We start from the raw sequence: 18,227 nt of genomic DNA, 5'->3' as shown, positions 1-18,227 counted from the left end.
TTTCTCTACTTACAGTGTTGAGACATACCTATAATTAATGGGTATGTTCTTTGCGTTTAGCAGCCCAGTAATGCTAAATGGCAGGGGAGTGAAGGAAAGGTATGTTCTGTTGGGAACAGGGGCTTTGGAACATGCTGCATAGGCCTACCACGTATTTGTTTATCTTTTTTCTTGCTAAATAAGGGACACAGGGTTCAGTTATTATGGGAAAATTGGGTTATACTGCATCCTACAGGAGGACAAATAAATATGTATGTTCCCTGGAGCTCAGATATACTCAATCAATCCCTTTATTTGTAGTTGGAACTGGTCAAGGTCATGTAACCAAAAAATAATTAGAACAAAAAGGGTTCAGTGTTCCAAGTGAGGATTACTGCAAAAGTGGTTACTAATACTTTTGCAGTGTAGTTAGTAACCACTTTTGCAGTAATCCTCACTTGGAACACTGTTCCCTCCCCCTTTTTGTTTTCATCCTACAGGAGGAATTCAACAGCGGTCCAGGCATAACCTATCCCACTCCCAGTGTGCCTTAGTTTTTTTGCTAGTGTGCAGGATGCAAATCTTTTTTTTCTTCTGAAAAAAGTTTGCCCATGTTACTAGTCATTTATTTTCAAGATTTGTTTTATTCAAGAATATTTTTTTTTCACTTAAAACTTTCTTCTACTTGGTGCCAAGCTGGACGCTTTATGCAAGTATCGGCATATCCTCAGCAATAGTTATAAAGGTCATAACCATAAGTCCCCAATCACACTGCGCTAATAATCTCCACAATAAATATACATATACAAGATCCGCTGCATGGAAAGGTGTAAACAAACCACATATAAAATAATAATATTATTTTATATGTGGTTATCTTATATACATATATACAAGATCCAATGCATGGAAAGGTGTAAACAAACCACATATAAAATAATAATATAATATTTATATGTGGTTTGTTTACACCTTTCCATGCATTGGATCTTTTATATGTATATTTATTGTGGAGTTTATTAGTGCAGTGTGATTGGGGACTTATACATACGTGCGGTGTATTCATACACCTCTACACTTGCTGCTTTATTAGGGCAATTTATTGAGGTTTCTTTTGAGTGGGGTCCCTGAAATATGGCCTTTGGGCAGAGGGCTCAGCTTATGACCCTTTAAAGACGTCTGTGTATTATGTTAGCTAGCCACAGAGGGCTCTCCAAAGACTTGGCACAGCCTCTCAAGTGACCCTGTATCTGTAGACCCACTCTGAGAGTAAGCCCATGGACAGGGCAAAGGCAGCCTGGAATGTGAACTACAGGCACTGGGCTCTGCTTGTGGTGTTCTCTAGACCCTTGTGTACTGTGTTAGTTCACCACAGAGCACTTTCAGTTTCAGAGTAGACACAGAGCCTCTAGTATGCCCAGTCTCTATGGACCTTTAGTGAGTATACAGAGCATGGGGAGCTACTGCTTCATTAGTACAGCTGTTCCCTCATTCCATCCGTTTCCCCCAAAATGAGTTAGCGAGCTGTGGACATTGTCATTGCTCCTATTTGCATGAAATACATAGTTTTCCACCCTGGTTAGTCCTTGCTGCCACCTACAGTGGCCCTGTCCTTTCTGGCCTTTAAATCTCTTCTGCTATGAGCAGCCAAGTTGTGATTACCCATGGTTCTCACCTGGTGTTTTCAAGTATGTTGTGCCTGCTTAACAGTATAACATGTCGGATCCAAAATACAGGTGGAGGGGTCCCGCTGCATCGGGCCTCTCCAACTCATGATCCCTTAACAGTTCCTGGGCTGTCTGCAGTGTCCCTCCTACGCGACCTGACACCAATCACTTAACTCTTTGTCTCTTGCTTAAGTCAACACACTCCTCTGAGTCTTTCTTAGCTCCATCAGCTGTGCCAACATCCTCTGCTTTATCCAGGGAGGAGTTCTCCACAGGTACTAGATTTTATGGGCCTGATTGCTGAGTCAGAATGCAGAGGCTGTAAGCATTGTTCAAAGCCTTTCTCTCCAGAATCATCATTTGGTATACCTGCAACTGTAGTAGCCTCTGTGCTACTAAAGGGTGTCTCTATCTGAAGAAATCTCAAATTCTTGATGGATCACTTTGTTCCTGATGAACTCCAGGTTGCTGCCATAGCTTCCAAAATGAAAGACTCTTTCAGTTCTTACTGGCACAGTGCATGCCAGCTTACAGACGGCTTGTAACTTTTACTACTGGTGTTACTAGCCTGGAACGTATAAAAATTTCTTAGACTATAAACAATTTCAATTCTTCCTTAAAACTGTTATGTACGGAGATTGTAATACTCCTAATAAACCATTTACACCTCCCAAAAGTTTTACAAAATAATATCCATTTGAAGTGGCTTTAATTAAAAAGTGGGTCATTCCTACAGTGGATCCAGGCAATTTCCCACCTTAAAGTGATATTAAACCTTTGCTGTTTTTTTTTCTTTTTGTTATATACTGGGAAGGTCTACACTTGCCTGAGTCTGGTGTTCTTCTTTAAACTGCTGCTCTTTCTTGTGCTTCAGTTTGTCCCCAAACCGCTCTCTTTCCCTCCCCCTTTGCCAGTGTCTCCTTCAGCTAGCCGGCTGCTGAGGAGACATCCGTATGTGCCCTCTCCTGGCTGTGTCCGCATTTAGCTGTGCATTCATAGACACAAACAGCATGCGACAAGCCGCGCCCCTCATTTCCTCCCAACAGATTAGCTGATGGCAGAAGGAGCCCCCGCAACCAGGAAGTTTGGGAACCAGAGAAGACTTCACAGACCCGGCGGAGGTGACTAGCGAAGTGTGGGGGGAACAGGGCAACTAGGAAAGGTGCTGTTTTTTTTATCTTAATGCAGAGAATGCATTAAGATAAAAAATGCCTAGCCTTTAGTACCACTTCATTAAAATACTGACCTTACCTGTTGAGCATGTGGTTTTAATTGCAGGACCTGCCATGCAACCTGCTATAGCTGCAATATCATTCTGTTAGACCTTAGGGCAATCTTTTGAACCAAGGTGTTTATGCCATAGTTCCAATGTAAGCAGTTTTCAGGGGTTTTCCTTGAACCCTTTCACTGTTCCAAAACCAAGAGGGGGGCGTCCACCCCATCTTGGATTAAAAGACTTTTAATGTCTTCATTTTGGCTTGTAATCCACAAGGTTTGTCATAGCCTTCCTTTATCAGGGAGACTATCTGTGGCCTCTGTGGACATTAAGGATGTATACTTGCATGTACCCAACCTTCCAGGGCATAAATGCTACCTCCATTTTGCTGTGGGAATTCTACACCTCCAATTGGTGGCCCTTCCTCTTGGACTGTCATCCACACCCTGAGTGTTCACCAAGGTATTGGCACCCATGTTAGCCTTACTACACTCTCAGGCTATCATTTGATACCTGGATGACCTCCTTTTGAGGAAACAGTCGGCTCAAACTCTAGTCAACAATATGCAGACAGTACAGGACTTAAATAGGTTCTACTGGATCTTTGGATCTTAAACTTTCAGAAATCAGCACTTGAGCGAACACATGTGCGTATCTGGATCGTATCCTAGAAACAGCTCAAGCCAGAGTTTTGTTCCCTCAAGAGAAACTTTTTGACTCTCCACTCCCAGTTTTGAAGTCCAAGGTCCAGGAGCTGTCCACCACTGCGATTCTGGTTTTGGTGATAGCCTCCTTCATGGCAGTTCCATTGTGCTCAGTTTCACTCCAGAACTCCACAGCACAACATTCTGTTGTGGAATAAATCAGTTCAGTCTCTAGACAAATGATTTCGCCTGACAAAGAAGACAAGGTTGTTTTTGTCTGGTGGCTCCGGAATTTAGAGTTAGGAAAAATCCATCCTTCCTGCTCTCTTGAAAGATGTTGACAATGGATGCCAATGTAAAAGGCTTTACCTTAGGAAATACTTCTAAGCTTTCTGCATTAAGGCCTGGATTAGCATTGGGCCCTCAGTACCATCATGGGGATAATCTCATCCTTTGCGATCTTATTCCAAGGACTGACATCCTCCCGTTCATTGGTCATGACTTTTGCACAGAGTGTCGCTCGTGTGGCTCTTCTTGTCAAAAACCTGTGACCTGTGTGATCTGTTAATCTGTTTTTCTGGTTGATCTGGTAAAACTTTAATCTGTTTTTCTCAGCTCTGTAAAGACCCCTCTTTGAACCCATCAGGTTCCTCCTTTCTGCTTTCACTCACAAGATTACTTTCCTTGTTGCCATAACCTCTGCAAGGCATGTGTCTGAGCTGGCAGCCTTGTCCTGCAAAAACTATATCTGGAGAGGATAAGCCGTTGCTTATTGCAGATTCATCCTTTCATCTCAATCAGAAACCATTCTCCCATTTCTCTGCCCTGATTCAACATCAGTTGGAAATTTCCCTTCCTTAACTCTGACTCCTATTTAGTGACATAGGGAGGTGGGGGGATTCAGACGCCTCATAAAGTAGAAAAAGGCTATAACACCAGGAGCATGAGAATCTGAGGCACAGAGGTGTTAGAACTGTGTTTTTCTGCAGGAGATCTGGATATGTAAGCTGCAGGACTTCCAGGCAATGCTTTAATTTGAAGGTAACAAAATATTTTCCGATCTTCCAATGGGAAACCATGTTTATCTTGCTGAGTGAGGAACTGTTTACGCCCTCACCAACTTGGCTGGCATAGTTAGTTTGCAATCAGTCCAGTGACAGTACGCTTTGGGATTCATCAAGCCTGGTGGAAAGAAAGTGTTACCAATTAAGGTAAGTAGCGGAGGGTAAGGGGAAAGTAGCCTCCCAGTTTGCTTTACGTTATTCCACAAAGTCATAGAATGAATTATTAGTAGGGTAATAATTGCACAGTGCAAATGAGGATGCAACCATAAAAGATTATTGACAGAGATGTGATGACAAAAATAAGCCTGTACCGAAACCCAAAGCGGAACATCCTTAGTTGCATGTCACAGCACCAGCTGACTTTTTCCATTTAATAACACTGTCCTGAAATTGCATATATTTAGAAATGTGTCCAACCCTCCTAAGCATTATTCTTGTACATTTTTTAGGACTTTGAAAAACATGAAAGTGTGGATTTTACTCCTCAAAAAAAGTATTTCATGAAATTAAAAGATTGCATTGAGCTTTTTACAACGAAAGAAAAATTAGGTGCTGAAGACCCATGGTAGGTTTTTAGCATTTTCTCATAAAATTGTCAGAATAATGTCAAGCAAAATGAAAATCAATGGTGTCTGATTTTCATTCATGAAAATATTAATGTTAAAAGGCATTTTACAGTGTAATTGTATGTTTGACATGCAGAAATAAAAACAAAATGGGTACATCACATAAGGTTATACATTTCCTTTGAAGTAGGTCTTTCAGCAGCTTTTCTTGGAGTTCACCAAGGGACACAGGTCCCACCCCTCTCTGTTTATGATCTTACTCTCAGCACTGCTTTGTTACAAAACAGGCATTCTGGGAGTAGGAAGGAACATACCAGGCCAGTCACTGTTTTTGTTTTTTTTTTGTTGGCAAGTGTCCAAATCCTCCTGTAGGTAGCAGTTTAGTGCAAGTGTCTCTGAATCCTGTGTCCGTCAATGAACTCCAAGAAAAGGATTTTACTGTGAGTACCTAAATCGTACTATATTATAAGTAAGCAACAGGTTCCCAAGGTATTTTTTTACAAATCCGTATTTTAGAATGTGAAGAGCAAATGTCATATTTTTGGGGGGAAATTACATTTTGTGTAAAATTATTCAATTGTAAATGCTTGAAGTCACCTATTGAAATACACACATAAGCATTCTTGGAAATTGCATCTGTCAGGCATTTATGCATGTCCGGTTTCAGTTACTATACTTGTCTTTTTTATGTTTTGAATAGCATAAACATGTGACAGTTTGAGCTGCCTGTGCTTTTAGAAAGAGAGAGAAAGGTAATTGCATAATAATAGTCTTGGTGCATGTATAAAGAGGAGAATATAAGTATAAGATCATGTACACTGAAATCCTTATCATCCTATGGTCAGAACATGAACAGCACTAATGAACAAATGCAATATTTCCAACTTTTTGTTTAAACTCTATGATGCCCTAGGTCAGTTATTACAGTTTTAAAATGAAGACCTAAACATTTCACCTCATAGCCATGTTTGTAGATTTGCATTGTTATTTTGATCCTTTTTTTCCAGGTATTGTCCCCACTGTAAAGAACATCAGCAAGCAACCAAAAAATTAGATCTATGGTCGTTGCCTCCAGTTTTAGTGGTGCATTTGAAGCGTTTCTCTTACAGCAGATATATGAGGGATAAGTTGGATACACTTGTTGATTTTCCTGTAAGGTATGCAAATGATAAAGGTTTTTTCACTGTACAAAAATAGCATTTTAACTGTAAACCGTATCTTTTTATATTGTATATCCGGAGTTTGTGTAAGTTACTGGGATACGTTACTTATGTGGCAAATAATATTTAATGATCCAGTTACTCTAGTAACTGATATGTAGGAGGGTTATAGCCAAATCATCTTATGTAACAGTAGTCTTGAAAAACAAAAATGCATAAATGTACAATGGATATACAGGCATGTGAAAATTAAGTACACCCCATGAAAATGGTTTACTGTTTAAGCATATTTGAACATGCATATATCAGCTCTTTATTCACAAGTGCCTACAGATAAAGATGAAATACTTGAATAAGAAGACAAGAAACAATTGCCTTTTTAATTGTTTGTTCAACAAAGCAACCCCACCATTACATTATTTTTGAGGTTCTTCTCCTAAAATACTGTCTTTGGGTTGTGGCAAACATGTGTACTGTTACTGTGACCAAACAACTCTTATCATGATTGATCAGTCTGTAGCACATTGACCCAGGAGGTCTGGTCTGTGCCTATATGTTCATTGGCAAACTGTAACATTTCTCTAATGTTCTTTTTGAACAGCAAAGGCTTTTTCATAAAAGGGAACTATGGGGTAACCTTTTTATAACATAGTTCTCTTTAGGGTCACGGGAGGACATATGCGAACGTCCTCCCGTGACCTAAAGCTCAGTATATAGCTCACTATGTGCGGAGAGCACCGCAGCCAGGACGGATCCCAACAAAAATGTTGAGATCCACCGAGCTGGGTGGATCTCGACAGCATTCAAGGGAAATGATCGGGAAGTGAGCAAGCGACGTTGTGTTCACTCACTTCCCAATCTATAGAACCAACCTGTGACAGCTTCAATGTCACATGTCGGCTCTAACTATGAGGTGAGTGTAAATCACTCACCTCATAGTTCTCCTTTAATACACCTCTCATGCAGGTTTAATTTGTGCAATCTCTTTCTGACTTTATTTGCATGTATGTTGACCTGAGGTGAGTGTAAATCACTCACCTCATAGTTCTCCTTTAATACACCTCTCATGCAGGTTTAATTTGTGCAATCTCTTTCTGACTTTATTTGCATGTATGTTGACCCCAACTGTTTGCAAGAGTTACCTGAACAGCCTGTAATAAAATTTTGGGATTTTTGGAGACTTCTTTTAGCTTCAAATAGTCAGCTCTTGGGTTGAACTTGCTGGGATGGCCAGTCCTGCACAAATTATTATCCTTAAGGTGCCCATGCCCCGGCCAGATTTCCACCGGTTTTTAACCCCTTCGTGACGGGAGACGTACACTGTACGTCTAGCCACAAAGGGACCAAATGACTTGTCACGTACACTGTACGTGACGAGTTATTTGCTGCTTTAGAGGGCTGTTAATCGCTGAGAATCAGCTTTTAACATTCATTAATGTATGCCCTTACTACAGAGGCATTCATTAATGAAAGGGTTAACCTTTTTCAGACACCCGATACCTTAATATCGGGTGTCTGAGAGTCAAAGCAAAGCGGACACAGATGCCGGCTTTTGCCGGCATTCTGACAGCTCGTATAGATCGAGAGATATCTCTCTCAAGCTATACTGGCTTTTTTTTTTTCTTTCATGAATAGATACAAAATGTGTCTATTCCTACAATGTATCTATTCCTGGAAGAAGAATGTTTGTTTGCTGATCGTTGTTGCAACAATCAGAAAACATTTAGTAACAGCTGAATCCTGAACTGCTGCAGGATCAGTGTCACTAACTTATTATCGGCTGTTCTGAAGTTTGAAGCAGCCTGATAATAACCAAAAATTTATTAATTTATCATGCAGTAACAGTGAGATTAATTCACAAAATCTGCTTGATATAATTAAATAAATAAAATAACATTTTTAAGTTAAAAAAAAAAGTGAAAAGTGTAAAAAAAAAAAAAAATTGTGAAAAGTGTAAAAAAAATAAAAAAATGTGTAAAAAATAAAATAAAATAAGGGACAAATAAATGAATGTATTTATTGCATTTTTTTAGCTGTGCTGGTTTTGTAAAAAAAATACTACAAATCAAAACTGGGAAAAAAGTGTTTTTTTTAAACGGTTTTTTCCTCTTTTTTTATATTTTATTTGTCCTAAGTGAGGCGTTAGACGCACATATGTGATATAAATATGTAGCCCTATCTGTCCTCTAAAAAACAATATATAATATGTGTGGGTGCACTTTGTAAGAAAGTATATTACTGACGTGGAAGAATCACACAGCAAAAATGTCAAAAGTGTGTCAGTCATTTACGAACAGAAACTAAAAACAAGCTCAGTCATGAAGGGGTTAATGTACCGGCCGAACTTCTCACTGTGTGTGGGGCTGTCGGCTCCCTTTCAACCGGCATTCCTCGATCAGCTGATCGAAGGAGCTGGCTGCAAAATCAGCGATCAGAGGCGGCAGCCAATGAGCTGCCCGCTCTGATCGGATATTCTGACGGATGCCGGCTGCACCTGTCAAAATACAATGCAAATAGCGGCGATTCCTCGATCGACGCACCTTTTGTCTTGATGGCGTCAATTTCTTTCATTCAGCCCGCGATTTGAAGGAAAGGAGTTGACAGGTGTATAGCCAGCCTTACAGTGGAATGATTGTGATTTCAAATCATTTGGCAAACTTTTTAAATCCCTTGCCACAGGGCTAAAAATTTCATGTCCTGAGCTACTAGCCAGGCCTTAAAAGTTACTCGCCACCAGTTGCCCCACCTAACCCCTACCCTGCCCCGGATTTAACTCCGCCAGGTCATTAGAGAGCTTTCATTTTGATCTTGGCATGATCTTGGCATAATGACACCGCATGTGTCAATAGCAAAGAGAACACCAGACCCTAGATGTCTGAGGTTTATAAAAGACCGATTCCACCTGCATACTACTTTTTTTTTTTCCATATAACAGATCTGCATTTTTGTTAATTTAGATCATAAACATGAATACCCCATGTCTATTTTATGGGTCACGTTCAAGTATATCACCTTTCTCTGTAGGCACTATTTGAAACCATATCTAATGTTTGCCTGTTTAAGTATGTTGAACAGGTCAAATGATTTTCATGGGGTGCACTTACTTTTTCACATGACTGCAGTCAGACTTAAGCTGGCCAAATTCTGCTTGAATTTCGGCCAAGTCAGCAGGACGAGTCAAGCATTATGTGAACCTATCGGCACCCCGCCTTTAGAGAAAAGTTGATCTTTCAATGTTATTTTGTGGATTAAGTGTCACGCCTGTCAACATCAGAGTACATTAGCCCAGCAGAGAAAAATCTAAATTTATTTTTTTTCTTGCTCAGCTCATGGGTCTGAATGAGAACAAATGCATTGTATATGGACAACTTAACTAAAATGTGGAATGTTTTGGGTTGAATCACCCGCTGTCCTCTTATCTCTTTTCACTGACATCACTTGTCACAATTTTTACTCTGTTGCCACCTTCAAATTTTGGATGTTGGCAACTATGGATGCACCGATACCGGTATCGGTGCTGATAGCAAGTATTTGGGTGAGTAATCGTACTTGCCCAAATGCTCCCATTACTTATTCCAATACCTCAACTTCCAGTATCAGGAAGCTGGGCAGAGAGTCATTACACACCCAGCTTCCTGATTGGCCAGGAAGCTGACTCCATGCTCCCTCAGCACTTGGCGATGAGAGAGCATGGAGCCAGCTTCTCGGCCAATCAGGAAGCCGGGCGGCGTGTAATGACTCGCCGCCAGGTTACTGATTGGCCAGCTTCCGACTATTCAGAAAGCTGGTGGCGAGGGAGCATGGAGACAGCATCCTGGGCTAATCAGGAAGCTGGGCGGCAAGTCATTACTCACTGACTGGCTTCCTTAATGGGACTTCAAGTATCGGCGAGTATAGCAAAAAAATATCAGTACTCGATACCAAATAAATGGTATCGGTGCATGCCTATTGGCAACTGTATGTATGTGTTTACTTCTCCTGTGCATTACCCATAATATACAATGGATAAAAAAATTATCAGGAAGAGTGGTACCCTTGTAAGGTATGCATACCTGAAAAGTAAAGTTTATAGATTTTGCCAACAGAGTATCAAAGCAATAATAACACTTTTTAACCCTCTAGTGTCTAGAAATACCTCAAATGTTATTCTTGGTTGGAATGACCTTTAAATGAATAATGGTATAGTGTTTATATTACATTTACCTCCGTAGATTGGGGCCCACTGTCATGATGGTTGAAGGCATGGAGGATTTCCAGGTTTTCATCCCCGTGCATATCAAAATATTCACATAGAAAACATTAGTATCAATACTTTTGGAGTTGTTTCTTATTTTTTTTAAATGGGCTTATTGCGCATAATGACCAGTCAGGCTTCATCTAGTCTCCCAGAAAATGCAAAACATGGAAACCTTACCTTAGAGTGGAATTCAGGGAATTATCAGATTGTATGGGCAGGGGAAAATGGACAGCTACAGGAGTGTATGTCCTACTGTGCTGCTAAACAGAGAGGGATCAGAAACATAGGTCTCTCTCTCTGTTTACTGTACCTTCCGTGGTTGCAATTATTTAACATTTTCACATTTATTATGTATTTGTTTTTTCTCAACAGTGATTTGGACATGTCTAAATTCCTCATCAATCCAAATGCAGGACCCTGTCGTTATAATTTAATTGCTGTTTCAAACCATTATGGAGGAATGGGAGGTGGACACTGTAAGTTGCAGATCTTTGTTTTTAAGGCTACATTCACACTTCTGCATTTTGCATGTGCAGTATTTTGTTTCTAAGAACCATACCTGCAGCACACCAAAACACAGAGCTGTAAATGATTGATGTAATTACTCTTAAGTATTTTTCTTAATGAAAACAACAATACAAAGGAAAGGGAAACATATTGTAATCTAACATATTCACTATCACAGTCACCAATACCCTGGGGTTATTTGAGAAAATGGAGATCTGTTAGTAAAAGTAGATAGATAGTAGAACGTTAGAGTGGCAATGGAATAGAACCCTTTTCAGGGCTCTATTGCTTTCTGTGCACTGCTGGAAAGATTCACTCTTTTCTTTTTTTCCTGTTGACCTCCGTCATCGGGAAAAATCCAAACTGTTCACACAGAAATAAAGGAAAACATTTCCAATTGCGGACACTTTTGGTGACTATTTTCGAAGAGGGAATTACCCTCGCTTTGGAGAGATTTCCTCACACTTCCTGTTATGTCTACAGGAGCAGGAGTGAAAAAAAGCTCTCCAATGTGCCACGGATCACGTTTTTTAGTTTTCAGTGGTAGTTTAACTGACAATTACTCGATCATGAAACACTGTACCCAAATAATTTTGCATATTTTGAAACCGATAGAGCTTTCTTTTGGTGGTATTTATTTAATAACCACTGGGTTTTTATTTTTTACTATTTAATGGAAAAAAAACACAATTTTTTTGGGTTTCCCTTCGTTTCTGTTATAAAACATATCAAATGCAACATGCCAACACAGTACAAACACCCCTGAAACGACACCTCAGGGTGATCTTATTGTTTGCCAATTTTTTTTGCATATTAGGAAACATGCTGGTATAGAGGTGGTTAAAATTTTGAGCAGGGACTAGAAACGGTGCATCATTACAGATCATGCACAGAGGGAGGAGGAGGTGGTAAAGGGGTTTAATGTGCAAGTCTTTTTCAGTGGGAGAAAGATGAGGGGGTTAATGTGCGGGATAAGGGAACTGATGGGTTAATATACAGGTCACACATATAGACAGGATAGAGGTCAGATGTATGGAAGAGGAGGAGGGGCGAATTTAAAAAAATTAATGCTGTACTGCAGGTTGGAACTAATGAATTATTAATGTATTCATTGGTTGTCTTTTCTGTAGTGGTCTTAAATGTAAACTCTGCAGTGTTTTCGTTCTGTAAACTTTACGATTTTTCCTCCGACTGATAAGAGTTGAATTAAAGTGTATATTAGGGCATTCATGTTTTAACAGAGCAGAGAACGGTTATACACTTTGTCAATTTTTATTGCTGTCCCCACTGGGGAGCTTTGCACCTCCTATTTGTCCTGGTCACCATTGTCACTAAAACAGAAAGTGAGGGGAAAAACTTTTGAGTTGTCATCAGAGCAAGAGGTAACAGGAAATCCTGCAATGGGGATACCTCTTTCTATGACACTTCTCTAAAATGGGAAATCCTCTCACTGTCTGTTGCAGGTTGTAAAGAGAAACCTCTCCATCTAAAAGTTAAAAAAAAAAAAAAGTTTTGACTTTACATACATTTTAAGAGACTGTCTTTTAATGTCAATGGGTACCATGGGTATGCAGATATCTTACTTAAAACAACAGGCAGCATGATATCTTTTTGTTCTCAAATGGATCACCTTTCTTCCATGGGAAGTACACAGAAAGCACAGTTCTCACGTGCACTGCTCAATTTATAAGCATTGCTTGTAGTAATCATGCTGTCTATGACCACCCATTAGGCATAAGATGGCTACTAACTGTCTTGTAGATTTCACATTTATTGGGTGATAATAATGATCAGACACGCCTTTCTCATTCTTTTTTGTATTTCAATTCCAACTCTTCAGTATTTTAGAACTGAGTTTTCTTGAGCAGAATCATTTTTAAAAAAACTTTTTTCTTTTTCTTTTCTTAGACACAGCTTTTGCAAAAAATAAAGATGATGGAAAATGGTATTATTTTGATGACAGCAGTGTTTCAACTGCATCGGAAGACCAGATAGTGGTGAGTATATGTGTATTCATCTGGTGATTTTTATTTCCTTCTTTCTTCATAGTGACTCAGTTTATTATTTGCACTCCATGGAGAGGCCCCGCAGGTCGCTCTGACTGTTTTCCAGCAGCTTCCTGATGGCCTCTGGGCTATTGGTGGGGGAAGCTATGTCAACAGCTCAGGATCTGTGGCTTCCACACGAAGAGTAGTGGAACCCAAGCTATGAGGGACAGCACCCAAAAGCACAGCCCTCCAACCTCCCCTATAACAGTCTCTTATCAGTAAACATGTGGGGACTTTTTGGTTGAAATGCTGGGCTGCAGAATAGGCATGTAAGAATCCTTAGCTGTGCATGTTCTTCGAGGGACAAAGTCTCTACTCACCTACCCCAACAGAAAAAACCTAAGCCTCAAGCTTGGAAGACTCCCCCTTCCTGAGACCAAAAAGTGTTCCTTTTGTTACTTCAAGGCTTTAACCTCTAAAGCCACACCCAAGCCAGTAGCCCAGTTCATCTGCAAACCCTAGGCCTCTAAACCCCCATAGGCTGCAGACAAGTCCTCTTGAGCATGTAAAGGCAAGGAACATCCTTACTTTCCATAGTGGGGGATTACTGTTAGCCTTTACAGAAACTTGAATAGACAGCATCGTGGATGCCTGAGTACAGAATGTGGATTCTAGGGGATACTAGAGTTTCACTTCCATCCTCCTCCCCTGTTCAACCTTCCTGTGTCACCACACTAATTTGCAGACTTCCATGCAGCCCCTGCAGGTCTTCTAGAATAGGATTTTATTCCAACCTTTTCACAGTTCTCGGACCAAAAACTGGGATCCGCTGGCATCCGCTCCACCTTGGTTCTCAAGACCCTAAATGTCTTCATTCGGTCCCAAACATTTTGCATGGAATCCACCAAGTCTGTCATAGCTTCCTTCTGTCAGAGAGACATTCTGGGCTCTGTAGACATCAAACGTGTACTTGCTTGTTGCTTTTTTTCCAGCACATCACCCACACTTTCAGTTTGTTGCCCTGCCATTCAGCCTGTCCACTGCACACATGTGTTCACCAAGATTCTAGCCCCCTGTGCTTCCCTTGTTACTCTTACAGGCCACAACCCATTGTGAGATATCTAGAAGGCCTCATGTTGAGGGAACAGTCAGCAGAGTCCCTGTTTAACAATGTGAAGCAGATGGTTTAGACCTTGAAAATGTTCGGTTGGATCCTGAACCTTCAGATGTCTGCATGGGACCCAACTCCTCTTTTGAAGACACAACTGAAGGAAAACTTCAAACTCCACTCCCAGACTTGTGCTCTCCAGTCCAGGAGTTGGCCAACTCTTTGCTTTTGCATGAAAGTCATGTGGCTGATGGTGGACTCTGAGACAGTTCTGTTTGCCCAATTCCACTCCAGACCCCCACAACACATCATTCTGTCATCCTGTGACAAATTAATTCAGTCTCTGGCTAAACAAATTCACTTGTTACTGAAGACCAGATTGTCTCTGTCTCTGGTATCGGTTTGATATTAAGGCCGCCTCTGATGTCAGCTTCGGGCATAAGGTTACTTGGACAACTCTTTGAGCTGCATGCAGTCCCCTGTTTTTTCTGTTGTTTATAGTTGGCCTGTTGGCATTTTGTTTTGTGCGCCTCTCAACTGGACTCCTTTTTGACATCCTGAATATTTCTGAATCCCGTGTCCCTCAATAAACAAGTAAGAAAATTAGATTTTTGTACTCGCCGTAAAATCCTTTTCTTTTATTTCACTGTGGGACACAGATTGCCCCCTCTCCCATAACCCAATTTCTCTGAATCTTGTGTCTCTCATTTACCTCCAAGAAAAGGAATTTTACTGTGTGTACAGAAATCCAATTTTTGTAGCTGCTTAGGTCTATCTTGGGTATCAGGCAGTCACCTTTTCTGGGGCACAGCCATGTCAAAGGGTTAAATCTCTTTGCTTGCAGAAGTACTGATTATTTGCCCTTGCCTGAGCGGTCAATCAGTGCCTTTGCCTGCTTACAGATCCTTACTCCAGCATAGTCGCTGAATCTGTGTTGAACCAGTACCTGTAAGAAATCCCAAGCTCTTGAGTAAGTGTTCCAGCAGATGGAAAGGTAGAAATGGCTAAAGGTTAATGCGAAGTTTAGGTCCATTTTATAATGATGATTGCCCAATCCGTCTTAGTTTTAACTGGATCATGCAATAATATGTATGTACAGTTGATATGTTGTACTGGAATTTTTTTGTTTTGCTTGAGTTAAGTATAGTGCTGGAGTTGTGTGCAAACTTCCTTCCATTGAATAAGCATAGACACTTGGAGGGTAGAAACCTGTCTGTTTAGACAATGGTAACTGGAAAAACCACAAGCATTTTGTGGTTGGACACCACATCCTTCTGTCATCAAAATGCATTAAGTAGACAATTATCATTTTGATTAACCCATTAATTAGAGTAGGCATCTCAGGTAGTCAGCACCTGGCCATAAATCCCTGCACTACACTAATGGCTACTGAACCCACCCTCAGTAGTAAGACACAGGACTTGGGATGGGCAAGGCTGAGTGATACATCTTGGCATGTTAGAGCTACCTGGGTTTCAGGGCTCTGGAAGTGTTATAACAGGTAATTAAAGATGCCGTAATGGTGCTTGTTAAGAAATACAATGGACTTATACACAATTATATATATCAAGCTAATGATGGTGCTGCAAACAGAACAAGAAGCAGCACCTAGAGTTTAGAACTGCAAACATATTTAACCGTTTCCCAGCCAGCCGTTGTAATTAAACAGCCGTCGGGGAGCTTCTTTAATGTGACAGGCCGTCCAAAGGCGGCCTGTTAGCCCCACCTACGCGCGCCGCGCGAGCAGGAACCTGTCAACATTTGTAAACAGGCAGCGATGCCTGTTTACGTACAAGCGGTTAGTACACAATCTCACTCTGATCTCCTCTCTGTTGTCGGAATGCAGGAAGTGATGTATATTACATCACTTCCGCATTCTTGTGTCCCTCTGTGGCTTCAGAAGCTGATATAGCAGATCTCTGCTTCATCAGCTTCTTTAGGGGTCCCTAAAAGACCCCCTGATGTCTCCGTAAAGAGGAGCTGTCACATACTCTTTGCTATCACATAGGGGGGCTTCTCATCCCCCTATGTGATAACAATAACGTTAAGTGAAAATAAAAAGTTTTTAAAAAATGTAAGCGCCCATTACGCCGCACATGTTACATATCACCACGAACGCCAGAGTGAGAGCAATAATTCTAGGGCCATCAATCACTGATAACACTAAACTGATGAGCGGTAAAAGCTTTTAAACCGTCGCCTATGGTCTATTTTCGGTATGGTAGTTTTTTGCGATTTCGGGGGCACACAATTTTAAGGCTTGACATGTTTGGTGTCCATTTACCCGACGTGACCCCGTCTTTTTTATATTTTACCAAAACATTTTGGTAATAATAAATGTAACAAAAACCCCAGTGGTGATTGAAAACCACCAAAAGAAAGATCTATCTGTCCCCAAAAAATAGTCATTTCAGTACAGCGTTGCATGACGGAATAAATGTCAGTCAAAGTACAGCAGCGCTGAATACTGCAAAATGGCCTGGTCTTTAAGCCGTTAACCGAGATTTAACATAGTATGAAGGTCTTCCTGAGAGAGGCTTCTTCTATCTTTTATGGCTATTTGATACATTTGGACTTTTCAACTTTGCATTTGGTGAGTTCCACATGAGAAAGGACTCTCGGGCATATTTATAAAGCAGCAAAACTAACATTTACGGCAGGTGACTCTTCCAGGTGTATGTGTTTTAATTGACGGTGATTGATTCACCACCAGTAAATGTTTAGTGTGAGTCACATTTACTGCTTTTTAAATATGCCCCTTCATTGTGTTAAGCTGTCACTCTGCTTTGCATTGTAATCACAGGGGTGAACTAAACAACCATAATGTTTGTTGCTCAGATGTTTTTACATTTTAATTGTAGTTTGTTATTTCAGGCAATCATTCTGTACCATAGTCATGTTTTGCGTTACACACAGAAAAATTATATCATTCAAAAAAAGGTTGTCTATATTAGTAGTACAGTTTTATATACTGTATTTCAGCAACCTTTCAGATTGATATGGTTTGTCCAAGGGTTCTCCTTTATGTACAAATGCTCTACATTTCTTTTTTTTCCATAGTCAAAGGCAGCATATGTACTGTTCTATCAGCGGCAGGACACCATCAGCGGGACTGGATTCTTCCCTCTGGACAGAGAAGTTAAGCAAGAGGCTTCAGCTGCCACTGGGATTCCAGTGGAGAGTGATGAAGAGTCTAATGACAATGAAAATGACATAGAGAATGAAAACTGTATGCATACCAATTAAAAATAGGACTGTGCTCACATACATAGGAATATAAATCACCACTGATGAACCTGATATCTGCCAAAAATGTTATTAGTTTTTATTTTTCTGTTCTAAAAAAGGGGGAATTTCAGCTGGCAGAATGTAAACTGTTTTGTCTATCTGTTCTATTTATTATATAGTGTTCCTTAAAAGGGCAATGCAGTGAAAACCGTGACTGATGAGTCTATTCAGTTTAGACTTTTATTTGCAAGATTAATGTCTACAAGATTAAATTTTCTGCTCGTTTTTGTTTCCTTACTAACTTGTATATCTTAAATCCTCAGCGGTTCAGGTGCCTGTATCTTTCTTTTTTTGATAGCTGAGAGACAGGATATAAGATTTTAACGAACCTGCCGAGCTCCCGAGGGTAAAACAGTAATAGATAATGTGTGATCGTTGGTCGTTTTTTCCAAACTCAAAATGATCAGCAACATGTAACAAAACGTATGCTTGAACCACTCCGTAATCAATGCAAACCACTTAACATCTGAATAGCTTTACTGAGGGAGATAACAAAGGTGTTTTAGCCTTTTAATATACCGTTTTCAATTTTTGAAATCTCTTGGTTTACTTAATGCTGTGTCATGAGTTTGATTCTTCATAATGTTGTGTCAAAAATAAGTTTTGATTGAATGTATATTTCCCTTGTCACTCGTTGGATTCCTGTTCTGTTTGCTGAAAATTAGTGCATTCTTATGATCTTCTGTAAGTCAAACGTTTAACATTTTGCTGTAAAAGTTCTCCCCTTCAAAATATTTTATCTGGGAGCTTTGAACTCCCTAGTTACACTGTAAATGAAATTATTATTTATATATATATATCTA

The 18,227-nt window shown here is 40.2% G+C and overlaps 1 protein-coding gene across 3 annotated transcripts in view; it reads left to right on the top strand.

Moving 5' to 3' along the window:
• USP15 (ubiquitin specific peptidase 15) overlaps nucleotides 1-18,199 on the top strand; it is a 77,356-nt gene extending 59,157 nt beyond the window's left edge. For all 3 annotated transcript variants that reach the window (XM_018561599.1, XM_018561597.1, XM_018561598.1), the window contains 5 exons: nucleotides 5,020-5,135; nucleotides 6,144-6,293; nucleotides 10,906-11,009; nucleotides 12,949-13,037; nucleotides 17,197-18,199. In XM_018561599.1, the coding sequence (XP_018417101.1) occupies nucleotides 5,020-5,135; nucleotides 6,144-6,293; nucleotides 10,906-11,009; nucleotides 12,949-13,037; nucleotides 17,197-17,382 (645 nt within the window). In that variant the 3' untranslated portion in view covers nucleotides 17,383-18,199. The remainder of the gene's footprint in view (nucleotides 1-5,019; nucleotides 5,136-6,143; nucleotides 6,294-10,905; nucleotides 11,010-12,948; nucleotides 13,038-17,196) is intronic.
• The last annotated feature ends 28 nt before the right edge of the window (nucleotides 18,200-18,227 follow it).

The sequence above is a fragment of the Nanorana parkeri genome, unplaced genomic scaffold (genome assembly GCF_000935625.1).
Source record: "Nanorana parkeri isolate BGI_ZX_2015 unplaced genomic scaffold, ASM93562v1 scaffold532, whole genome shotgun sequence".
Lineage (NCBI taxonomy): Eukaryota > Metazoa > Chordata > Amphibia > Anura > Dicroglossidae > Nanorana > Nanorana parkeri.
The sequence above is the reverse complement of the archived record's forward strand: the minus strand, read 5'-3'. Positions and strand labels throughout refer to the sequence as shown.